General features: G+C 32.4%; 2 protein-coding genes across 2 annotated transcripts; one reads left to right on the plus strand and one right to left on the minus strand.

Moving 5' to 3' along the window:
- Window positions 1-296: 296 nt before the first annotated feature.
- On the minus strand, window positions 297-1,153 carry LOC134707715 (uncharacterized). The gene has a single exon (XM_063567721.1). It carries the CDS (start codon window positions 1,128-1,130, stop codon window positions 456-458), a length of 675 nt encoding a protein of 224 aa, XP_063423791.1. The 5' UTR covers window positions 1,131-1,153; the 3' UTR covers window positions 297-455.
- Window positions 1,154-1,372: 219 nt separating this feature from the next.
- On the plus strand, window positions 1,373-27,091 carry LOC134707713 (isocitrate dehydrogenase [NAD] subunit beta, mitochondrial-like). The gene is made up of 10 exons (XM_063567719.1): window positions 1,373-1,482; window positions 14,721-14,786; window positions 17,874-18,004; window positions 18,593-18,733; window positions 19,195-19,327; window positions 21,058-21,191; window positions 21,607-21,709; window positions 23,731-23,877; window positions 25,335-25,490; window positions 26,824-27,091. The coding sequence occupies exons 1-10, from the start codon at window positions 1,417-1,419 to the stop codon at window positions 26,902-26,904; spliced, it is 1,158 nt and encodes a 385-aa protein (XP_063423789.1). The 5' UTR covers window positions 1,373-1,416; the 3' UTR covers window positions 26,905-27,091.
- The last annotated feature ends 542 nt before the right edge of the window (window positions 27,092-27,633 follow it).

Below are 27,633 nucleotides of genomic sequence, written 5' to 3' on the forward strand. Positions count from 1 at the left end.
TATTCATTTGTCCATGATACATTTTTCGTAATTTTGTCAGTCTTTTAGATACTGTAAGCAACAGGTCAACTATATTTGGTGTATTGAATGATTGTAATGTGTACATGTCGGTCTTGCCTGGTTCTTCGGACCATGACCTCATTATCATTGAACATTGATAATGTTAAGTTTATGTGATAATTGTGGTAAAACCTTCATGTTACAGATTATCAAAATATATTGTATGATAAAAGTAAAACGGGCAAGACATTTCATTGAATTTATCATGTTTTAATATACACTTGTTTGAATTTGGATTTTTCAACACAAATATTTATAGACATTAGTTCTTTAATCATAAAAAAAATAACAAGATTATTAAAACCAGAGACTATATACATGTATAAGTATCAATTTCCACATACCAGCTCCATGTTAGTCATCTCTGTTAAAACTAAATTATTGTATTCAATTAATTATACTTCTTTCACTGATAAATGCTTCAAGAAAAATTGCTCTTCTAACACAAATTGCAATGAATATTGTTTATCTTGATGTGACCACTCTAAATTGCTTTCCTTAAATTCATTTTCTGTCAGTTTTAGAACACTATAATTGATTTTTTTAGCAACTGAACTTATCCATTTAATAGAACTATTACAAGACAACAACAGTGCATTATTAGAGGAGTTCTTTTTGTTCTTAATATAACAGAATGTATCTAAGATAAGTGCTAACAATCTAGCAGCTGTATGTTCTCCAAGTGAGGAATGTCCATCACTCAGATAATGGTGAAAATCTGACACAATCAAGATATCTGGCAAAATAGTTTTGAGATGAACTGACGAACAATATTCTGTCAACTCTTCTTCTGTAGACAAATACAAGAATTTGACAGTGCCAATGGTTTTGGCATCAGGCTGTGGCATCCCATGAACAGTTTTTGGCAAAGTGGCAAGTGGTTTCTGGCAAATGAATGTGACATCTAATTCTTCTGAAGCATAGGAAACTGCCGCTTGGAATAGAAGACTCAAACTTAAATGATCAGTGTCTGAGATAATTGTTGATATTTCTGAACTGTTGACTTCAGTTTCTTCAGGAGACTTTAACCATGGACTGCAACCAACTGGGAAAATGTAATGAACTGTCATCTTACTTTCCCGCCAAATTTACTTTGTGGTCTCAAGTTGTATCATTCCAAGGGCTGACATCGGTACTTAAAGTCGACACTTAGTGTCTATTATTCATTCCCTTTGTCACAAATTTAGAAATGGTCAGATGGATAAAATTGTATTTATTAATGTTTTTTAACTTTTACACAAAATAGAGTTCTATTTTCATGTAGTTTTGTATTTGTAAACTGTTGAATCGAATTTTGATAATAATGGGACGAGTTAATTTTGGGACGATTTATAGTCAATTGTGACGAAAACAAAGATGGCAGCTTCCTTGAGAAGGACACAGCCAGTGATTGTCCAGACTTTTTCTCGTTTTTTGAAAAATGTACGTTGAAGGAAGACTAAAATGTGTTTCTCTTGTAAAGGATTTATAAGAGTTGAGCCTCTGAATAAATTTTATATCATTATTTCTACTCTATGCAGTATAATTAGCTATCGGATTTACCGGTTTGTCCTCTGCCTAACAACAACTGCCCAGCAGTAGAAATATAATTTATAATTGAGATTATAAAAATCTTACTCATACTTGGGTTTTGTTTACTTTTTGATGACAAATGGTATCATCAATAGTAGATAAAAAGTTCGATTAGTTACAAAAGAAGCATTTTAGTGGGCAATAACATTTGCAAAGGTCACATTCAGCAGGTTGGGAACAAACCCTCTCTATGGTGATTATACCTGTATAGAGGGATAAACCTTCTATAGAGGGATAAAATTATCCTTCTATAGAGGGGTATTTTTGTTTAGACTGGATTTAAATCAAAACAGGGCAGAATGGCATTCTCTACTTATTAGTCAGTGTCTGCGCGTACCCGCATGCGGGTACGAATAGTCAAATTGCCGTTCTAGGCTGCGCGTACCCACATCCGGTTTTCTAATAAAATGCCATAGAATCGGGAATGAAACGTGAAATATATACGAAATTATCGATACTATGGGGATTTGGTGTAGAATGAGTGAAGAATATGAAAAAATAATATTTTCAAATTGTATTTATTAAATAAAGATAAATGATAAACATTGCAAAATTAAATGCACAATGATTGAACTGTACAGTCCCTGAAAAGAAAAAAAAGTAAAATAAAACTACTAAAATTAAAGCTTGAGTTTATAAAAATTAAAGAAGCAAGTGTAACCGGAGGTAATCATGTTTGTTGGTTTCTGTCTGTGTTTTGATATATGAACTAGTTTTTTTTTTATGTTAGATACGCAAATGTCGACTGATTGTTTGAACGACGATGCCTAAGTAATGCCAATATGTTTGAAATAAATTCAATATACCAATATAGTAATACAGACTCGAAATCAAACCAAGAGATACCAAGACCACATAACAAAAACTACTTCCGGGTTCTAGGACCTGAGTCTCTGTTTCTTAAATCAGTGAGACGATAAAGTTTTCATATTTTAATTTACACTAAAACATATATATTTGCGCAAGTATATCTACACAACACATACAATATTCACAATAAATTATACCCTTAACTAAATTCCCCTAAGTTGTATATGCAAAATAATAATCTTAACCCTTATTTAAATGTAAAGTAAAATCCTATTCCTATCTTTATATTAAGTCCTACATATTAAATTAACAGGTTTTATTTCCGAGGTGTGGCGAAGCCAAAAAGGTAAAAATTAAGTCAAATGGGACAAATTATCTCCCTTACATTTAAATGCACCTACCTTGTTAGTCTCTTTAACAGACTGTGGCTCTCTAAATGATTAAGCAATTTGAATGGGTAAAACGTTTGTATATATAGTACCAGAGCACCTAAATTTAGTAACATAATAATATCCAATAGGATTTAAGTTTAGAAATCAAACCAATTAAATTTACCTTTACTAAGTTGTTATTAAAATGTAAAATGGCGTACTCCTAAAAGTCGAATCAAGTTTAGCCTATGTAAAATTCCGAGATACGACATTCGGAACCTCTCTAAATAGCAGCCATTTACACACGAGAAGAATTTCTAAATAATATCATGAAAATACAGTAAATTATGGCGAATAAGTTAATTAAAAAGTATTACAAAGAGACAAGCAATGTCCGGGTAAATTAATTTCATAAAAGTGAAACGGGAAATTGACAGGACACAGAGTAAGTAACCTCGGGTCTATTTGAAAAATATATGTTTTGAAATTCCCGGCAAATACGTCGAGATAATTATAAAAAATATGCGTCTCCGCTACATTCCCCCCACCTAAACCAATATATATATGTATTGGTTTATACCAAACACATATATAAAATAATCAAGAAATTAATTAATCAGATCAATAATGTTAAACTGTATACAACAATAAAATATATATATCAAATTTAAACAAATGTCACAATCAAATGTCAACTAACTGTTCATTTAGTTTTGATTCTTTACAACTAACACCAGTTTCCCATCCTGTTCTACCATGTCCGTGTCCATATCTCTGGGTATGTTGTCACCTACTTCTACTACAACTGCTTCCACTGTTGTAAATACTTCTTCCTTAATGGGTGGAATGTGGAGTCCTGGCGACATGTATCTAGGGTTAACGAGGGTCCTTCTGGTGGTACCATCAGCAGTGCTTTTTGCTGCATACACGTTGAAATGGTGGTGATGGCACAAATGTTCCCTCAGTTCCATCCTGGTTTTGCTGGAATAATCCACACAAGCTGTGCATGGTAAAACGGACAATATTTTGGTGTGGAACTTGCGCCAATGCCTCATATATTGATGAAATTTTACAAATTTCCTACCATCGCAGCTGATGACAGGGCAACAGTAGTCCTTATGGAAGATTGGACGGATCCTTCCAGTAATAGGCACCTGCTGAGATTCCATTTCTGTAAAATAACAGCAACTTAAGTCACCAAGTTACAATACAGTAATGACAGTACTGTAGGTATATATTTAAAGTACATACATTTTAAATAAAAATTATAATTGTGTTTTCTATTTGAACAATTCGCATATTTCTCGCAACAAGCAATCACACATGTAAAGAAATAACTGTTTAAACAGTTTAAAGACTTGTCTCGACTTTTATTTTGAGTTCTGTTAAAAATGTATAACAGCCCTTTTATATGGGTCAAATGAACATCAAATTCATATATTCCTCAATCAATATTTTAAAATAATGATAGTCTTTTTCCTAGACTAAAGAAGTGTATATGTAGAGATTTTTTAAAGTCTAAATTCTTACAATGCAAATAATGCTGCTGACGAATATTTATTCACGACACATCATGTATAATTGTAACCTATATATATATATTGTAAACATAGTGACTCAGTAGGTGCATTAAATCAAAATATTTGTTCTCTTCCCTTAATAAATTATAATTCATGGCATTATAAAAATTAATGAAATACATACCAGAAACATGGACAAGAACTTACATTCTTATTAACTCCACTCAATTGTAAAGAAACCAATTTCATCATAATAAAATACACTGTCTATTATGATTAACACATTAAACTATTTACACTATATTACATCTGGGGAGTACCTTAATGGCTTTTTAATGGCTCGACCACACCTGGATTGTCTAGGGGGTATTGGGGTTGTAAAAATAGTATTATTTACAGGGTTATCTACGGGACCTTCCTCTTGTTCTGAGTCAACAAAGCTAGGTTCTGGGGTAATATAATTTTCTTCCCCGTCAGATTCAGATTCTGATTCGCTTAATAATGACCAAGCTAAAGGAATTGTCCCTAGATAAGGTTTTAGGTGATCTACATGGACTGTTATTTCCCTACTGTTTGGGTTCTCTTTAATTTTATAAGTCACTTCAGAAAATTTATGAAGAACTTTATAAGGCCCAATCCATCCTAAACCCAATTTAATGTGAGCAGTAGGAGGATACCATCTCCACACAAAATCTCCTATTTCATAGTTTCTAGGTTTAATGCCCCTATCATAAGTATTTTTCTGTCTAGTGGCAGCTTTTGACAAATTATCTTTTGCAAAATTAAAAGTTATATCAAAACTATGTTGTAGCCAACTAACGTACTCAATAGGACATAACTTTTCTTGAGACTTTGGGTTACCTGCTAAGATATCTAAAGGATAGGCCATTTCCCGTCCAAACATCATTTTATAAGGGGTAACCCCTGTGCTATCATGCTCACTTGCTCTATATGCCATGAGAAGATAGGGTAAATGGTCATCCCAATCATTCCTGTTTTTATTTACAAAGGAGGATAACATGATTTGCAGAGTTTTATTAAATCTCTCAACTAAACCATCACTTTGGGGTCTATAGGGAGTTGTTCTGGTTTTCTCAATACCTAAAAGTTGACAAACAGCTTGAAATAATAGAGATTCAAATTCTCTCCCCTGATCAGAATGTATTTGTTTTGGCATCCCAAACCTAGTGAAAAATTCAGGGACTAATTTATCTGCAACTGTAAGTGCGTGATGATTAGGTACGGCATATGCTTCACACCATTTAGTAAAATAATCAGAAACAACTATTATATATTCATTTCCATTTTCTGTTATAGGACAAGGACCAACAATATCAATGCCTATTCTATCAAGAGGAAATCCAACTTGAGATTGCTGAAGTGGATAACGTCCTAACCCAGGACCTCGCTTTGCTCGGGCACAAATAGAACACTCCTTAACCCATGAGCCTACATCTGAAGACATACCAGGCCAATAGAACCTTCGCCTAATGGACTCTAACGTTCTGTCTCTACCTAAATGACCAGCTATTCTATTGTTATGAAGTTCCCTCATGATTTTAACTCTTAATTCTTTGGGGACTACTAATACCAGACTATTTATACTAGATTTTTCATATTGTTTATACAAAATTCCATTTACTATTTCTAGCAATTCCCAGCCACTCCATAGTTTCCTAACTTCATATGAAGAACCAGACACTTGTTCACGACTAGGTTTTTCATCAGACTGAGTTTTTAATTGAATTATTTTAATTAAATCTGAATCCTTTTCTTGCCATGATTTAATTTCTTCATTAGACCATATTCTTAACCAATTTGAAAAATCTAGACTTTCATTAATATCATCAGACTCCTCAGTATGGGGTATTGTTTCATTTTGTTCTAAATTATCCTCATACGGAATTGTATTGTCTAAATCCTGATCATTTTCAGCCATTAAAGGGTTAACTTTTACACAATCTTTATCTTTATCACATCCGGGACAATCGTCCCTTTTACAAAGTCGATATGGTTTCCTAGATAAGGCATCAGCATTTGTATGTTGACTGCCTTTTCTGTGTTCTATAACAAAATTATAGGATTCTAAAACAGATATCCAACGGGCCACCATCCCCTCGGGATTTTTAAAATTCTTAAGCCATCTTAAGGAAGCATGATCACTCCTTATTTTAAAATTTTGACCTATCAGATAGTGTCTAAAATGTTTCACAAAGGTTAATACTGCTAAAAGTTCCCTGTAAGTAGTACAATAGTTTTTCTGGGTGTCACTTAACATTTTACTGGCGTAGGCAAGAACTTTTTCTTCGCCATTTTGAATTTGTGAAAGAACTGCACCAATGGCATGTCCACTGGCGTCAGTATCTAAAATAAACTCACCAGTTTCTGAGGGATAATTTAAAATAGGAGCAGATATTAATTTGTTTTTAAGACATTCAAAAGACTCTTGACACTGTGTGGTCCATTCAAACCGTATCCCCTTTTTAGTTAAATGGGTGAGAGTAGAGGCAATTTCAGAAAACTCAGGAATAAAACGTCTGTAATATCCTGCTAATCCTAAGAAGCTACGAACCTCATTGATATTTCTAGGGGTAGGCCAATCACGTACAGCTTCAATTTTTGAGGGATCACAAGCAATGCCTTCATCCGTAATTAAATGTCCCAAAAATAAAACTTGGTGTTGAAATAAAGAACACTTTTTGGGTTTTAATTTTAAATTTGCTTGCCTAAATCTTTCAAAAACAAATTCTACATTTTCAAGTGCTTTTTCAAAAGTAGGTCCAAAAATGATAACATCGTCTAAATAACATAAACATCTTTCCCACTGATAGCCTTGTAATACAATTTCCATAAGTCTCTCAAAACAGCTAGGTGCATTGCACAGGCCAAAAGGCATTACTTTAAATTGAAATAATCCACGATGACAAGAAAAGGCTGTTTTTGGTCTATCTTTTTCATCCACTAAACATTGCCAATAACCGGAAGCTAGGTCGATCGTACTAAACCATTTATTTCCTCCCAATGAATCTAAAGAAGTATCAATACGGGGCAAAGGGTAGGCATCCTTGCGGGTCAAGAGGTTAAGACCTCTATAGTCAATGCAGAACCTCCAAGATTGGTCCTTTTTCTTACAGAGCAAGACTGGGGAACTCCAGGGACTATTGCTGGGCTCTATTATGTCGTCTTTTAACATTTTTTCAATTTCCTGACTTATAATGTCTTTTTGAGCCAGAGCAACTCTCCTCGGAGGAATTCTAATGGGCCTGGCATCACCAGTGTCAATAGTATGTTTCACAAGTTCAGTGCGACCTAATTTCCCTTCGGGGCCCAGAAAAATATCTTGAAAATTAAAAATAAGCCTTTTTATTTTCTCTTTTTGTTCTTTTGAAAGTTTAGAGGACACTTTTTCAAGCATACATTTTAAATGTTCAGGTAACTCCTCAGTATCTGATTTGTCACACCCTAAAGACTCAGAAATTTTACTAACAAATTGAATATTTCCTACAACTTTTAGTTTTTTCAGTGTAATATCCCTATCTGTACAATTAAGAGCAGAAATGACGACTTTATTATCTTTGGCATTTACTAATGCATTGGATATTAAAATTCCTTGCTTTGCTAGATGTGCATTAGGTTCTATTAACATGTTATTTTCCCTCATATTTGTTGGTACTGTAATTTTGAAAGCTGTTTCAGTATTAGCGGGTACTAACATTCTTTCTTTTAATCTAATTAAAGCACAACTATTGCTTTGTATTTTCTTTAATTTTATTACAGTTTCATCTGGCATAATGAGTAAGGCTTTTGAAATGTTTAATTGAGCTTCAGATGTATTTAATAAATCTATGCCTAATATTCCTGACATGTTATCTAGTTCTACAACAACAAAGTCATGTTCAAATGAAACACCATCTATTTTGAAAGGTAATTTAACTTTGCCATAAACTTTGAGATTTTCCCCACTAGCTGCTACTAAGGTGGTAGATATGGGTTCATACTTTATTTTAAGTTTAAGTCTATCATAAGAGCATTTAGAAATACATGTGACAGCTGACCCTGTATCTACTAAAAAATCAAATTTCTGATTTCCAAAAAGAACCTTTGCAAACAGACCACACTGTTTAATTTCATTTATCTTAATAGTGGGCCTGGTTTCAGTATCTTGGGCTAGGATCCCGGCCCCGAGTCCTGCCCCTTTGGGTTTAAATCATTACTGTTTTGATTGTCTTTATTTTGTCTGTTTGGTTCAGTCTTTCCCCTATTTGACCTACAATTTGCAGTAAAATGACCCATTGTTTTGCATTTGTTACAGAAAGGAGTTTTACATTCTGTACTGTTATGGCCGAATCTTGAGCATCTAGTGCATTTTTCAGGGATTGTTTTACTTAATTCATCAATTCTTTTATTCAATTCTTGAAAACAGTTCATAACTGATTTCGTGAAGTCTGTCAAATCTTTATTTTCTTCCTTATATACCCTATTTTCTACTTTTTTAACGGCATTAACACCAATATCTGTCTGGGGTTCCTTAGGTTTCTTTATTTCACTAGTCATGCTAGTCGACCCTACAAAAGCCTCGTATTCAATTGCTATAGCTATAGCACTTTCTAATGTTAGAGGATGCGAAAACTGTACTCGCTTTTGAAGCTCGAAATTCTCAAGACCTTTAACGAATTGATCAATTGCCAAGTCTTCAGTTTTATCATGGTCTGGGTAAGCTAACCTCACTAGCCTCCTTAAAGCATAGCCATAATCAGAAAGACTTTCATTTTTCTTACGTAACCGAGAATTAAACTCAACCCTATATGCAGTTATTCTCTCTTTTGGGGCAAAACGCCTACTTAGCATTTCTTTTATTAAAGAGTAACTTTGCAAAGTTTCAGGTCTTGCATCTCCTAACAATTTTTGGGCTGTGCCTCGAAGACTCATGCACAGTTGTTGAGCCATATCGGCTTCGCTCCACTGATTCCAATTGGCAGTTTGTTCAAAATGAACAATATAGTCTTGCCAATCTACGTTCCTCCCATCAAACTTATCTGGCTCTTTTTCCTTACGCATAATGGAGTTTGGTTTACGAAAAGAAACTTGCTTAAGAGGAGCTGTACTAGAGTTTGTAATTTCTGGTTTATTTGGAATATTTAACTCTCTTTTTGGCAAATTCAAGTAAAAAGGAGATCTGATTTCTTTGCTGCTTTCTTCAGCATTTCTGTCAGACACCTTGGGAGGTAACACAATGTTCCTATTGTTTGAACCAGTGTTGCCTTGTGTAAGAATTGGAGTAGAGTACTTTCTGTAACTAGGAGTTGCAGTTGTGTTTTTATCGACAGACAGAAAGGACAGTGTACGTGGTTGAGTTCTGAATTCACTACTGCTATAATCAGCCGTTCCTTCAGACACTCTGGGAATAGAAGATTTGCTGCGTAAGCATCTGTCTATTATATTTGGAATACGTTCACTTGAAGGGCCAACTTCAATGTTGCTCTCATCAACATATCTGCTGGACAACCTCATGGGATCTACTTCGCTTCTTTCATATAAGCAGTAGTCCCCCCTTATTGTTGAACTTTCAGGTGCTGGAGACAAAGCTCTAGACTCATATGATGCAGTTTTATGAGTTCTACCTATAGGGCTAAACAACAAGGGATCTGACGGAATGTAAGGTTGATCATGTTGATCTGTCGTATTTGCATGTAAAGTATCAAGTTTTGTTCTACACTGCTCAAAAAGTTCATCTAACTGGCTCTTATAGTAAGGTAAATCATCCGGAGGAAGTTTCTCAGCCATATTTGTTTAGATACTATTTTTTTTTGTTTTTTTTTATTTCCCTATAAAATTCTTTAAAGTAATTCAAAGCTTACTTAACTTGACTTGTATAAAAATAATTCAAAGTCTAATCAACTTCAAATTTAATTGAATTGTAAAAAAAAAAAAATCAAAGTCTAACTAACTTCAAATTTAATTGAATTGTATAAAAATAATTCAAAGTCTAATTAACTTTAAATTTAAATATATAAAATAATTCAAAGTCCAACTAACTTCAAATTTGATTGTCTATAAACTCCAAATATTAAATTTAAAGACTAAATACAACTTAAACTAACATCTTTATTTGATTCAAGAACAGAAGTTTCACAACAGGTCCCCACATTGGCCACCAAAAATGTAACCGGAGGTAATCATGTTTGTTGGTTTCTGTCTGTGTTTTGATATATGAACTAGTTTTTTTTTTATGTTAGATACGCAAATGTCGACTGATTGTTTGAACGACGATGCCTAAGTAATGCCAATATGTTTGAAATAAATTCAATATACCAATATAGTAATACAGACTCGAAATCAAACCAAGAGATACCAAGACCACATAACAAAAACTACTTCCGGGTTCTAGGACCTGAGTCTCTGTTTCTTAAATCAGTGAGACGATAAAGTTTTCATATTTTAATTTACACTAAAACATATATATTTGCGCAAGTATATCTACACAACACATACAATATTCACAATAAATTATACCCTTAACTAAATTCCCCTAAGTTGTATATGCAAAATAATAATCTTAACCCTTATTTAAATGTAAAGTAAAATCCTATTCCTATCTTTATATTAAGTCCTACATATTAAATTAACAGGTTTTATTTCCGAGGTGTGGCGAAGCCAAAAAGGTAAAAATTAAGTCAAATGGGACAAATTATCTCCCTTACATTTAAATGCACCTACCTTGTTAGTCTCTTTAACAGACTGTGGCTCTCTAAATGATTAAGCAATTTGAATGGGTAAAACGTTTGTATATATAGTACCAGAGCACCTAAATTTAGTAACATAATAATATCCAATAGGATTTAAGTTTAGAAATCAAACCAATTAAATTTACCTTTACTAAGTTGTTATTAAAATGTAAAATGGCGTACTCCTAAAAGTCGAATCAAGTTTAGCCTATGTAAAATTCCGAGATACGACATTCGGAACCTCTCTAAATAGCAGCCATTTACACACGAGAAGAATTTCTAAATAATATCATGAAAATACAGTAAATTATGGCGAATAAGTTAATTAAAAAGTATTACAAAGAGACAAGCAATGTCCGGGTAAATTAATTTCATAAAAGTGAAACGGGAAATTGACAGGACACAGAGTAAGTAACCTCGGGTCTATTTGAAAAATATATGTTTTGAAATTCCCGGCAAATACGTCGAGATAATTATAAAAAATATGCGTCTCCGCTACACAAGTAATAATATCAATTTAAACCAACCAAAAAGATTCATGTAACTATTTAAGATTTGGAACAAATTTTGCATATCAAATATGATTGTTTTGGCACAGATTTCAACCCGGCTGCACATTTCAAAAGTTGCCAGCCTACGTTCACGTTTCATTATTAATTTGTGTATATATTTTGAGTTACTTAGTTAACGTTATTGTCTTTATTTGTTTTTGTTGTTGTTATATGTCACAAACTGTGAAGTTTATATGGCAATAAAACTTTGAATTGAATTGAAAAAAATTATTACTTGCTTCTTTAAATTTAAATTAAAATTTTATAAACTCAAGCTTTAATTTTAGTAGTTTTATATATTTTAAAATTTTAGTTTCTGTTTTACATATTACTAAAAGATTATTTTAAGATATCATATGAGTATATTTTTAATTTATAAAAAAATTATTCTTTAAATTTGCATTAAAATATTATAATAGTATTAATTTCTCTTACAGGGACTGTACAGTTTCATTTTCCATCATTGTGCATTTAATTTTGCAATGTTTATTATGTATCATTCTTTAATAAATACAATTTGAAAATATTATTTTTCATACTCTTCACTCGTTCTACACGATATCCCCATATTATCGATAATTTTCGTAGCTATTTCACGTTTTAAACCCGATCCGATGGCATTTTATTAGAAAACTGGATGTGGGTACGCGCAGCCTAGAACGGCAATTTGACTATTCGTAACGTGCATACACTGCCTATTTATTCTGGCAGTAACCTGCAACAGTTGATGCACCAATTGATGTGCTTAGTTTAATATGCACATGCCCAGTTTGCTGCTTATCTGACTAAATATAAAATCTATTGTCCACCTTGATTGAAAGCTGTGATGATCAGGTAAATTCTACTCACTTATGCCTCACTGAACAGAATTTCTATTGTTAGATTTAACATGATTTTTAAAGGTCAACTATTCCTTTTGATGTTGATCAGGTGTTCAGATAGGTTTACAATAGATTTCAAGTTTTGTCACTTTAGCAGAAAACAGGTTATCCCAATTTTTAGTAAAGTGCATATGTTGATGCACATACTGTTAGAGATTATAGCCAATATAATTAGAAAATGCCATTCTTCCCTAATTTGCTTTAAATCCAGTGCAAACACAAATACCCCTCTATAGAGGGATAATTTTATCCCTCTAAAGAAGGTTTATCCCTCTATACAGGTATAATCACCATCCAGGGGGTTTGTTCCCAACCTGTTCAGGTTCATTGTAACAAATGGACAAAGATGGTTGATTTTCACCTCTAAAACTACTCTGTGTCCAGACTTACCTGTGCAGTTTGGAAAGTTTTAACCCCCTCCTTTTTGAAAATGGTTGAATCCAGCCCTGCATGTACACCAAACTTTTCTAAGTCTGTTTAAAAGAAAGCCAACCTTAGTAGGATACACCTTATCTTATCACTACATGTTTTCCCATATAACCCAGCCGCTTGAACTTTTGATGTCATACAACCATCACTTTTCCATTGTGGCTTCAGAAATTTTGTTTTATGACGTCAAAATTTTACGATAACCTGTGTGATATCCAGTTAATATGTCGGACAAATAGCTTTAGGGTGTATTGCATTCTGAATCCATTAATGTGTAGTTGACCATATTATACTACCACTTTGATTAGATCATTTTCAGTTGTTGTTGGGGTGGGACTTCCGTTTTTGGAGTATTGAGACACTGCTCTTCCGAGATCATTTAACAGAGAGCTCTCATACTTGGTAGGATTATTTGCCATCACATGTTGTTGACCATATAATACTCTATTTACACTCGATTATCCTGCTATAAGGTATAATTTGTATGATTGTGTTTTTTTATGCCCCATTTATGGGCATTATGTTTTCTGGTCTGTGCATCAGTCTGTTCGTCCATATGTCTGTCCCGTTTCAGGATGAGGCACAAAATGTAGTTTTTGATGAAGCTGAAGTCAGATCAACTCAGTAAACTTGTTCTCTATGAAATGATCTTTCTAATTTTTATGCCAAATAAGATATTTTATCCCATTTTCATGGTTCACTGAACATAGAAAATGATAGTGCGGATGGGGCATCTGTGTACTTGGGACACATTTTTGTTTGTATAAAATTCTTATTTATTATTTCTTAATGGCTACACTTATTGTTAATTTGTATCTTTGTGCTTACATTTTTAGCTCACCTGTCCCGAAGGGACAAGTGAGCTTATGCCATCACTTGGCGTCCGTCGTCGTCTGTCGTCCGTCGTCTGTCGTCCGTCGTCTGTCGTCCGTCGTCTGTCGTCGTAAACTATTTCAAGAATCTTCTCCTCTGAAACTACTGGGCCAAATACTTTCAAACTTTAACTGAATGTTCCTTAGGGTATCTAATTTATAAACTGTATCCGAAGTTTTGATCTATCAACAAACATGGTAGCCATTGCTAAAAATAGAACATAGGGGTCAAATGCAGTTTTTGGCTTATACATTTGTAACTCAAAAACCAAAGCATTTAGAGCAAATCTGACATGGGGTAATATTGTTTATCAGGTCAAGATCTATCTGCCCTGAAATTTTCAGATGAATCAGACAACCCGTTGTTGGGTTGCTGCCCCTGAATTGGTAATTTTAAGGAAATTTTGCTGTTTTTGGTTATTATCTTGAATATAATTATAGATAGAAATAAACTGTAAACAGCAATGATGTTCAGCAAAAAAAGATCTTCAATTAAGTCAATTTGACCAAAATTGTCAATTGACCCCTTAAGGAGTTATTGCCCTTTAAGGACTTTTTTCGCAATTTGTTCATCATGTTTACTTACTTTAAAAAATCTTCTCCTTTGAAACTGGTGTATCAATTTCAGCCAAACTTAGGCTAAATGAGTTTCAGAGTATTTAGTATAAATTTTATATTTTATTTCCTTGTATGTCAAGAAACATAGCTACTATGGCTAAAATAGAACATAGGAGAAAATGATTATTTTTTTTTGGCTTTTGAAGAAAATAGGACGATCCAAAAAACATTTAAATAAATTGAAAAGCCAAAATAATCATTGATGAGAGATTTAACCAAAAGAATTAAGGTGAGCGATTCAGGCTCTTGAGAGCCTCTTGTTTATAATTTATTATAAATGATCATAAATTCTGTTTTGTGATTTTTTTCAGAAACAAGATCTGTTGAGGAATGTAGAGAGATGTATTCACAATTCACTTCCTGTGTGTCAGAGTGTAGTAAGTTCTCAGTTTACAGAAGCTTTATAGCATACTTAATATGTTTATGATTTTCTTGTATTAAAAGAAGTATATATTCAGTTTAGAAAATGAAAGCAGATCAAATATTTTACGAAAACATAGTTTTAGTGAATTTTCAAGGATTTAGCTAAAGTCACATGTACCTTTGCAAACATTTGTCTGGTACATACTTTATTATGACTAAAAAATGTTGTTTTTTTTTGTTTTTTTTTTATCTTTATTATGATCACACTTCATATATACATATCACAGTTTGAAAATACACATATAAATGAAAACATTCATATAACTTAGTGTCTTGTCTCTGAAATGATAACATTCGACATTTTTACATAACAATATTGCGTGAAATATTTTCCACTAACTTCACTGTCATATTATAAAACTTTTTCTTTCTTTTTTCCTTTTTTTTTTTTTTTTTTTTTTATATAAAACAATAAAAAACAACATTTGAAACAGTTCAAGAAAAAAAAAACCTAAATGTTTACATACGCAAAAGTTCTATTTTAATTTATTTTCCATGTATTGTTTTCTATCTTAACTGTTTATTCATCAAAACATTATGAACACAGTCTATATTTCTCTGCGTATCTTTCCATCCTTGGAATATCACGAACGTAGCAATCAATGTCACAAGTGTCCCATTTTCTTACGTCATTAAATCTATTTACGCAATGCATTGCATTTTCAAAGTCCAATTTCTCGGTGTCCAAATTTCATGTCGGATTTCTCGTTTCGCTATACTACACATAACTACGGTGTCTCTGTTTTTCACTTTTTCAATTATACAACTTCCGTCTGATTGTCTTTTAAAAACAATTTTGTGATAATGACTGTCTGTACAAGGATTGTTCCCAGTAATTATCAATTTCGAATCTAAAGTTTTTATTTCGTCCTTTTCTTTATTTTTGATATTGCCAACTTCTGTGTATACATTCCTTTTAATCATCGAACCGTTACACACCATTCTTTCCGTTATTTCATTGTCCTTATTTGTTTTGTCCAGCGATACACTAACGGGTTGAACAACTTTCAATACATGTGTAGTGTTTATCTGCTCGGGCGCTACTAATGGGAGATCTAAGTGACCATCGTATTGTAATTCACCTTCCAAGTCCATTATAACCTCTGAATTATCCCGATTATCGCTATAACATGTCTTGTCAACGTCATTATTTGTTTTTAGCTCACCTGGCCTAAAAGGCCATGTGAGCTTTTCTCATCACTTGGCGTCCGTCGTTGTCGTCGTCGTCTGTAGTCGTTAACAATTTTTCAAACATCTTCTCCTCTGAAACTACTGAATAGATTTGAATGAAACTTAGCATGATTGTTCCTTAGAGTATCCTGCACAAAGTGTGTGCTTCGTTTTTTGATCCGTCAAAAAACATGGCCGCCGTTACTTAAAATAGAACATAGGGGTCAAATGCAGTTTTTGGCTTATATCTCAAAAACCAAAGCATTTAGAGCAAATCTGACATGGGGAAAAGTTGTTCATTAGGTCAAGATCTATCAGCCCTGAAATTTTCAGATGAATCAAACAAACCATTGTTGGGTTGCTGCCACTTAATTGGTAATTTTAAGGAAATTTTGCAGTTTTTGGTCATTATCTTGAATATTATTATAGATAAAGATAAACTGTAAACAGCAAAAATGATCAGCAAAGTAAGATCTACAAATAAGTTAATATGACCAAAATTGTCCCCTTAAGCGGTTATTGTCCTTTAATGACAATTTTTCACAATTTGTTCATCATATTTGCTAACTTTAAAAAATCTTCTCCTCTGAAACTACTGAATGGATTTAGATGAAACTTAGCATGATTATTCCTTAGATTATCCTGCACAAAGTGTGTGCTTCGAATTTTTGATCCGTCAAAAAACATGGCTGCCGTTACTTAAAATAGAACATAGGGGTAAAATGCAGTTTTTGGCTTATATCTCAAAAACGAAAGCATTTAGAGCAAATCTGACATGGGGTTAAGATGTTCATTAGGTCAATATCTATCAGCCCTGAAATTTTCAGATGAATTTAACAACCCATTGTTGGGTTGCTGCCACTTAATTGGTAATTTTAAGGAAATTTTGCAGTTTTTGGTCATTATCTTGAATATTATTATAGATACAGATAAACTGTTAATAGCAAAAATGTTAATCAAAGTAAGATCTACAAATAAGTCAATTTGACCAAAATTGTCAATTGACCTCTTAAGGAGTTATTGCCCTTTAAGGACTTTTTTCGCAATTTGTTCATCATGTTTACTTACTTTAAAAAATCTTCTCCTTTGAAACTGCTGTATCAATTTCAGCCAAACTTAGGCTTAATGAGTTTCAGAGTATTTAGTATAAATTTTATATTTTATTTCCTTGTATGTCAAGAAACATAGCTACTATGGCTAAAATAGAACATAGGAGAAAATGATTTTTTTTTTGCTTTTGAAGAAAATAGGTCGATTCAAAGAACATTTAAATAAATTGAAAAGCCAAAATAATCATTGATGAGAGATTAAACAAAAAAAATTCAGGTGAGCGATTCAGGCTCTTGAGAGCCTCTTGTTTCTGCTCTTTCCTTCCATGTTTTCATCCTTTTATTGTCTCTTTCTCTATTTGATCTTGACTTATGTTTTACTCCCCTATTGACATGCACTAAATCACCCCTTGTCCAAACCAATGAAATTCGCATTTTGTCACCTAAACAATGTTCCATGACAGTTGCTCATATTCATCAATAATACTGTTAATTAAGGCGACTAAAGTCTTCGGCAATTTTTCCATTATGATTTCCCTGATAGGTACCTCAATTTTCACAAGAAGAATAGTAAAGTTCACAAAACAACAATAAAACGCAAAATAATTCTCGAAAATGTCAGTAATTTAACTTACATTACTGTTATAATAGTTATATTTACTAAAAAATGTTTTATACAACATAATAAAATCTTAAAACCAAATAAAATAGAAAAAATTGTCAACTGGAGAAAGATAACAGTTGCTTTTTTCTATTACCTTACATCAATCTCAGTATTTGTACAAAACAAATGTATTAATTTCTCTCCCAACAATTTTTAAGGCCAGTCCATTAGGGAAACAAGTAGCTACACTGGTTCCTGGAGATGGAGTGGGTCCAGACATGATGAACAGTTTAAGGGATGTCTTTACACATGCAGGTGTACCAATAGAATTTGAGGAATATTTTCTCAGGTAATCAAACAAAAATATTATAGAAAAAATCATTTATCTATGTTATATGAAATTTGAAATTCTGAATGATCATTTAGGAAAAGGAACTTAGTTTTAAACATTAAATCGTTAACAGATTTTTGAAAGTGCATGCACAGCCACACATCAATGAAGATTTGAGAAACCTTAAAAAAAATATTTAGAGAAATCTGATATATAGAAAAAAAAATCCACATCTCTGCTGCTTAACTTTTTCCTATTTAACATATTTGATAGAAAGAAAACAGGATCAAACAATAGTGCACCTCAGAAACCAACACCATAGACAGAAGCCAAGTGTACATAGTTTTAAATTGAATATATATTCAGGATTTTATTTGTAAATATTTACTGGAAAATTGCTGTCTCATGTTGTATTTAGTGGACTTATAACATTCTTTAAAGAATCCATTCCTTAGCAAGGAAGAAGAAGGATAAAAACAATTGTAACAGATTAAGGAAGGTTTAAGTCGATTCTTGATAAATTTTACCAAAACTGAATTATGTTGTCATAGTTATAAAATGTATGCTAAAAAAACTCAATGTTGTATGTTTGTTTTGTTTTTTTAGTGAAGTTCAACAGGGTCAGAGTGTTAGTTTAGATACAGTTGTAGAATCGTTCAAAAGAAATGGTGTTGGTATAAAAGGCATTATCACAACTCCTTCTCATTTTAAAGGTGGAATATTACAGACACTTAATATGAAACTCAGGTAAAAGTCAGAATAATAATTATAATGCAAAATATGAAAAAGGGTTTTATTTCTACAGCCTAATATAACAGTGTTGATACTGATACATAAATATGATAAGTACAAATCTAACATTTTTCCTAACAGAACCACCTTGAACTGACAAAGCATTTGTACCTATCAAAAAACTAAATTTAGATTTGTAATGTGAAGGATGTACTTAGGTGAGGTTTTGGAAATTTGGGTAAGATTTTTGAACTTCTTGGTTTTTGAGTGATATTTAAACAAATGTCAGGTGTTGAGGCCAAAATGCTTCTAGACTGGTTCAACTCTGGTAAATCCCAGGTGATTCACCCAGTGATTAATTAAAATTGGTTTCAAGAAAAATATTTGAATTGAAGTCGGAAGTGACAAGTTGTAAGAACATAAGTTAACGTCAGTCATCTTTCAAGTGTAATATGATATTGATTATATAATTTCAGATCAGAATTAGATCTATTTGCCAATGTTGTTGTTATTAAAAGTCTACCTGGATTGAAGACCAAACATAATAACTTAGATTTTGTTATTATAAGAGAACAGACAGAAGGCGAATACAGTGCTTTAGAACATGAGGTATTTATTTTCACTGTAAACTTTTAAAATTGTTTTCATTTTTGTCTATTCTACACATTTGTATGGTCAAATTTACCCTCAAAAAGTTCAAATCATTCAAGAGTCAATGATAAATTTAACAATAATTTTATAAACCAAACTTTTGTTTAATAGATATATGAATATTAGAAAGATCAATCATACGTAACTTAATAATTTAAGTAAAATATATAATTTTCAACATTTTAATGATGTCATAAGACTCATAACCATATCACAGATGACTTTTCTGTACTAAAATGTTTAGATTTTTATCAGCCTGGTCAAATTTACATACTATACAAACTAAAAAGATATTAAAGATGAATTGTATTTTTTAGCTCACCTGGCCCGAAGGGCCAAGTGAGCTTTTCTCATCACTTGGCGTCCGGCGTCCCTTGTCGTCCGGCGTCCGTCGTCGTTAAATTTTACAAAAATTTTCTCCTCTGAAACTGCTAGGCCAAATTAATCCAAACTTGGCCATAATCATCATTGGGGTATCTAGTTTAAAAATTGTGTGGCGTGACCCCGCCAACCAACCAAGATGGCCGCCACGGCTAAAAATAGAACATAGGGGTAAAATGCAGTTTTTGGCTTATAACTCAAAAACCAAACCATTTAGAGCAAATCTGACAGGGGTAAAAATGTTCATCAGGTCAAGATCTAACTGCCCTGAAATTTTCAGATGAATCGGACAACCCGTTGTTGGGTTGCTGCCCCTGAATTTGCAATTTTAGGGAAATTTTGCTGTTTTTTGTTATCATCTTGAATATTATTATAGATAGAGATAAACTGTAAACAGCAATAATGTTCAGCAAAGTAAGATCTACAAATAAGTCAACATAACCAAAATGGTCAGTTGACCTCTTTAGGAGTTATTGCTCTTTATAGTCAATTTTTAACCATTTTTTCGTAAATCTTGGTAATCTTTTACAAAAATCTTCTCCTCTGAAACTATGAGGCCAAATTTAAACAAACTTGGCCTCAATCATCATTGGGGTATCTAGTTTAAAAACTTTGTGGCGTGACCCGGCCAACCAACCTAGATGGCCGCCATGGCTAAAAATAGAACATAGGGGTAAAATGCATTTTTTGGCTTATAACTCAAAAACCAATTCATTTAGAGCAAATCTAACAGGGAGTAAAATTGTTTATCAGGTCCAGATCTATCTGTCAGAAAATTTTCAGATGGATCGGACAAAGTGCTGTTAGATTGCTGCCCCTGAATTAGTCATTTTAAGGAAATTTTGCCTTTTTTTGTTATTATCTTGAATATTATTATAGATAGAGATAAACTGTAAAGAGCAACAATGTAAAGCAAAGTAAGACCTTAAAATAAGTCAACATAACCTAAATGGTCAATTGACCCCTTAAGGAGTTATTGCCCTTTATAGTCAATTTTTAACAATTTTCATAAAATTTGTAAATTTTAACTAACATTTTCGACTGAAACTCTTAGGCCAAGTTCAATATAGATAGAATGATTGTAAGCAGCAAGAATGTTCAGTAAAGTAAGATGTTCAAACACATCACCATCACCAAAACACAATCTTGTCATGAATTCAAATGCGTCCTTTGTTTAATATTCACATAGACCAAGGTGAGCGACACAGGCTCTTTGGAGCCTCTAGTTTTTACTAATAAATTTCTTATCATTGTATATCATTTAATTTTTTTGATGCATTTTCTTTGCAATTGTTTTAAATTTTCAGAGTGTGAAAGGTGTAGTAGAATGTTTGAAAATCATAACAAGAGAAAAGTCTAGGAGAATTGCCAAGTTTGCGTTTGACTATGCCGTTAAACATAAAAGAAACAAAGTTACAGCTGTACACAAAGCTAACATCATGTATGTATGCTATATTATTCACCATTAAATTACACATTTTATAGGTATTATGAGACATGAAATATAACAGAAAATCTATTAAAGATATAACAAACAATAAAGTTAAACACCCATAGAAATGAAAATAATTAGATACAACACAGTCTGCACCAAAAACATTTTCAACTCCAATTGAACTAGTCCAAAGACCAATATTCTAACATTTTTCTTATTGGTCCAAACAAAGTTTTGCAATGACTTACTAGTCCATATAACATTTCTCTAGTCTGGGGCACCGTGCAGACTGACAACACCCCTTTTACATTTTGGTATTTCAAATACAACAACCAATATAAAATTAAAAAAAATACCTTTCCTGGAGAGGACATAGATTTTCTTGAACAGCCCTAATGTAGGCTTTTGTAATATTTTTCAGGAAACTAGGTGATGGATTATTTTTACAGTGTTGTGAAGAAGTTGCCAGTTACTATCCTACAATAAAGTTTGAGAATATGATAATTGATAATTGTTGTATGCAGGTAGGCAAGGTTCTTTTTATTTGTAAATCAATTAAAACTTAAAAGTGACACTGTTGTATGCAGGTAGACAAAGTTCTTTTTATTAGTGAGAAATGTAGCTGTAGAACTTAAAAGTCCTTTTGAAAATATAGAAAGCATGATATGAAAGGGAGATAATTTTAGTTGTATATTCATTTATTTTATGATTATCTCCCTTTGACATACATACTTGAGTAATTAGTTTTTTAACTCGGTGTTCTCCCCGGGATTTTTTAAGGGCGCAAAATTCAAGGGCGCGTAACTCTTTTTAAAGTGAACTTTTGTGATCTGAATCAATCAATCTTAAATCATGAGATGCAATATGAATTATAATGCTTTGTGCTGTGTGTTTAATAATGCAGAGTATTTTAATGAATTACAAGAATATAGATATATGAAATAAATTGAAGAAGTCAAAATATGAATATTCATCTCTGTACTCTCTGCTCCTTCTAAGGATATTGTTTCAAGATAGTGTTATTTTGTTGGACAGACTGTTCCTCAATTTTGTCTTTATCCTCTTCAGTGTTGAAAACCCCCTCTCACAATAACTTTTGCTAATACCCCCTTTATATTTATATGCCATGAAAACTCAGTCAGCCACTTGTCACTGAAACCAAAACATGGTGCTTGCTGTTATTACTTGCTAAAACTTTATCTTGGTTGGGATTAGGAGAAGCATTAACATCTGATTATACTGACAGCTGAGTGTAGAGGGAGGTGTATTCCCCTTTTCATTAGAAGTCATTGGTATGAAAAAAAACTTCTACTTCCATCATTTGCATTTTGTTTGGAATTCACCCCTTTGTTATTTGCAGAGAACATGTTCATTCAGAATTAATAAAATCAAATATGGTTAAGATATTTGGTATACAACTGTTTAAAACAAAAATATTTTAATGAACAGCTGACCAGTTTCCGTAGTTTGACATTTTAATATTTATGCTTCCGTCATATCCTTGTACATTATTGTTAAAACTTATCTTTGGCAGGAAGATATCAACGAAACTCCGTTAAATTTAAGATCATTGAAATTATTTACTAGTGACATTATACAGAAGCTGCGACGATTCCGTACCCGTGTTGATTGTCACATATTTCCTGACGAACGGACTCACGATCGATGTTCAATGATCATTTATCTCTAAAAATATGACAGTTTGAAACGAATTTACCTTGCAAGCAACATTTTTCACTTTCAAATAAAATAAATCTCTTCTCGCTATCTTTAATCAAATTTTATTTTATTTTTTTCAACACAAAAACTCTCATTCATAATTTCCATCGTAAATATCTGAAGCAATGTGTATTCAAATTTATCAAGTGTATTGTACACGTTCATTGGTCGTGTTTGAATAGATTTTTCTTCTCAACCAATGAAAAAAATCGTTATATAAATGGTCAAGTAATCACACACACAATGTGCAATACAATGTATTTGCGATCTATTTCTTCAATTTCTGCATTGAAGTTTTTAATTTTCTTTAATTTTCTTCTAAAAATATCTATCTTCTTGATGATCATTTACGCTATTACATGATAACATAGTCGGACAAGGCTGAGATAAGCTTGGCTCAGGTAAAACTAATTATCAGTTATTGCGTAACTCTGACCAACCTCTCAGCGGTGATCAGCAACTTGACAATTTTAACCAACATTTATAATGAAAATGTGAAAATTAACACGCTGTGGGATCAAGTATGAAGGGACAGCGGCCAATGAAGACGCTGCGGGAATTACAAAAATATAATGAAGGCGCTGCATATTGGCCTGAACACTGTAACTGTAGAAAAATATTTAACTCAGAAGTTTATAATAATTTTAGAATCAAAATAAACATTCATTGCTCAATAAAATAATATTTTGAACTATTTAAATTTTACTTTATTTTTTTATCAAGTTTTCATAGCCAAGTAAAAAAAAATGAATTGATTTGTTGGGTTCCTCAGCCTTAAATTCTAACAAATAATTATATGACTATTATAAATGATATTTAATTGTAGTTGGTGTCAAATCCTCACCAGTTTGATGTAATGGTAATGCCCAACTTGTATGGTAATATTGTTGATAACCTAGCAGCAGGCCTGGTGGGTGGGGCTGGTGTAGTACCTGGAGAAAGTTATAGTCGGGACTCGGCCATGTTTGAACAGGTAAATACATAGAATTTTTGAAGTAATTTGTAGTTTAAGATACAATAAAACTCTGTTTTGCATCATTGGATTCAATGAGTCAATTACGAAATGATGGAGTTGTATATTCTTTATTAAAAAGAATAAACCTCAGTATATTTTTTGGCAACCTGTGATTAAAGTCGCAGACCACAAGACATCTGTATGTCAATCATAGCAACTGTGTAATCAAATTGTATTTTATCTTTATATTGCAGAAGGTAAAAATTAGACAATTAGTGTTTTTGTATTATAGCTGTACATGGCTTATATTTTTTTATAAAGTTTGTGGTTATCTCTTTCTAATATACATTAGAATGGTATATGAATGTCAGACTGAAATCAATGTTAGTTTTTATACCCCCGCTTTAAAGAAGGGGGGGGGGGTATACTGTTTTACCTCTGTCTGTCAGTCTGTCCAGTCTGTCAGTCCGTCAGTCCGTCCCATGAAACTTTCGTCACATTTTTCTCAGGAACTACACATCCACCCTTTCTGTAATTTGGTATCAAAATTTATATATGTTACTCATACCGTGTGATGAGCTTTCAGATTCATCACTTGACAACTTCCTGTTTACCGAACACTTGTATGATTTTACACATGATAGCCAAGTTGAAAATTTTCGTCACATTTTTCTAAGGAACTACAATACAAGGATTTCTGAAATTTGGTTTCAGGATTTATACAAGTCAGCTTTACCGTGTGATGCGTTTTCAGATTCATCACTTGATAACTTCCTGTTTACCGAACACTTGTATGATTTTACACATGATAGCCAAGTTGAAAGTTTTCGTCACATTTTTCTCAGGAACTACAATACAAGGATTTCTGAAATTTGGTTTCAGGATTTATACAAGTCAGCTATACTGTGTGATGCGTTTTCAGATTCATCACTCTGACAACAACTTCCTGTTTATCGAACACTTGTATGATTTTACACATGATAGCCAAGTTGAAAAGTTTCGTCACATTTTTCTAAGGAACTACAATACATGGATTTCTGAAATTTGGTTTCAGGATTTATATAAGTCAGCTATACCGTGTGATGTGTTTTCAGATTCATCACTCGACAACTTCCTGTTTACCAAACACTTGGTGATGTGTTTTCAGATTCATCACTCGACAACTTCCTGTTTACCAAACACTTGCATATTTTTACACTATTAATATTATCCACTTGCGGCGGGGGTATCATCAGTGAGCAGTTGCTCGCAGTTTCACTTGTTATGGTTAATTCGGCTAGTTTCTTATTAACTATCAAAAATTGTAAAAAATATTTGGCCTGTAAAATGATTGGTAGGCCTAAAAAAAATGTTTGAAAGAAGTATTTGGTTTTGACTTTATTTTTTTTGTTTCAGTGATCAATGTACATTTTAATGAAAATCCTAGTTGTTTTGTGAATTTCATATAATTTCAATTATTATTATTTTACCATCAGGGTGCTAGACATGCCTTTGCAGATGCAGTTGGTAGAAACATTGCCAACCCAACAGCGGTATTATTGAGTGGTTGTAACATGTTGAAACATATACATCTGGATTACCATGCTAAGGTTATAGAAGATGCTGTACATAGAGTTATCAAATCAGCAAAAGTAAGTTTGTTCTTTGGAGAAGAGAGATGACAATTAGACAATATATGTATAGTGTCTTGAAATATGAAATTTATTTGTATGAGGCTTAGAAACGGGAAAATGCGAGGTTCTACTGAGCATTTTCCCGTTTCGTGCCGAATACAAATAAATTTCATATTTCAAGACACTATACGTATATTGTTTTTATACTGAAATCGGAAAAAAAAATGAAAAATGAAAAAAACATGTAACAAAAATTGTTAAAAAAAGTGTTTGGAATTTCCCTCTTGAGGTACCATTTTGGGGTATTTCCTATGAGCGTAGTCCAGGTGGTAAGCCATTGGCGTATTAAGGAATAAGAAAGGGAAAATGAACTTAATTAATAACATTTGATAAACATGATATATAAATAACCAATTTGAAGACATAAAAGTTTAAATTGAAAAAAGTTTGACCATTGTTACTTTACGTTGTCATGGTCGTGACGTGATGTTGTTGATGAAATACAATAAGGAGGTGGGGCTTATAGGTCAGTTGGGGTCATTGACGTATAAAGCTAACGTTTATACGTATAGCTTTATCTGTACAGTAAACTAGCTAATTGCAGTATAAATACCATAATACATTTAAAATTCAAAAGTCAATAAAAAAATTACAACACCATGACAAAAATCTAAAAAGCCCAAAAGACAAATAACAGTGTACTAAACAGAGAAAACTAAAAACTAAAAACTAAAAACGTTTAACATAAAAAAAATAGGGGATCTCTGTGTTGCTCTGGAAGATCCTGCTTCACATGTGTCTCCCCTCATGTTGCTCATGTAAATACAAATGAAGTTATAAGTCTGAAATTGAAAACATTATGATATTTTGAATTTAAAAACATATCGAATTGAACTTTTACTTCAATAAAACCTGCCTGAAGCAATAAACTTTCTACCTTGTCCTCATGTATCAGGCATAGGACATGACGAAAAAGCAGAATAAACATGATATCTGTCTTATTTGAGCAACTCATCAGTCTGAAGGAGTTCTCTTTTAACAGATCATTTTGTTTACTATCATTATTTGTTGTATCATTTGAAATCAAAAGGTTCTAATAGAAGCGCCATTATTTTATTTTAAGAAAATCATAGGAAAATGACATTAACCTTTTTATTAGCTCTCTACTGCCTACTCAACAAGTGGCTAGTAAGACATGCATGTTTAAGAATACAATTCTCTTTTAATAATCACACACATTGTTGAAAAAATAGAAGTTAAAAGCATGAAAGTTGTTTCAAACTTTTAATTTTAAAAATATACCACTTTTCATACATAGTAAATTTTACTATATTGCTTTATTCTTTTTTAGGTAAGAACCAAGGATCTAGGCGGTCATTCAACTACCAATGACTTCACTCATGCCATTATTGACCAGTTACACAACAATTAATTTTTGCTGATTATAGCATTTTTATTCACCTGTATGATTGTGGAAGGACTTACTAACATTAGTCTAGATCACCAAGATACTCTCCCTGATACATGTAGTGGTTTTTATTGTTCGTTTAGATCTGTGATATAAATTCATGATATATCTGTTTTATCTAGTGCAATACAATTTTGAAAAAAAAATCTTTTTATTCTTTTCTCTGACAACTTCCAATTGAATAGAATCCATATGTATTCAGATAAAAAGAATATGAGTACATTGAAGAATTGGTTTCTTCCAGCTATTAATGAGGATCTTAAAAGTTCTCATACAATATCTAGATAAAAAAAAAGAAGGGCAAAAGATACCAAAGGTACATTCAAACTCGTAATACGAAAATAAACAAGCAACATGTCAAAATAAGAAGAAGATCAAAACAATAATCACAGTAAACAAAACACAGCATAAAAAACTAAAGAATGAGTAACATGAAACCCACCAAAAACCTTGGGTGACCTCAGGTGCTCTTCAAAATTTACTAGTCAAAACTTCCTGACAACATAAAAGCAAAAAATGAGAAAATAACAGTCTTAGTTTTGCTAAAAATAACTTCTTACTGTTTGGGCATTTGAATCAAACAAAATTGTTGCTGTGCTTCATACTTGGTATACAGATACATGTACCTTATGTTACAAAGTATCTTTCTGTTATATATCCATTGTCATTAACCTCACTTTCATGGTTCAACGA

The sequence above is a fragment of the Mytilus trossulus genome, chromosome 2, assembly GCF_036588685.1.
Source record: "Mytilus trossulus isolate FHL-02 chromosome 2, PNRI_Mtr1.1.1.hap1, whole genome shotgun sequence".
NCBI lineage: Eukaryota > Metazoa > Mollusca > Bivalvia > Mytilida > Mytilidae > Mytilus > Mytilus trossulus.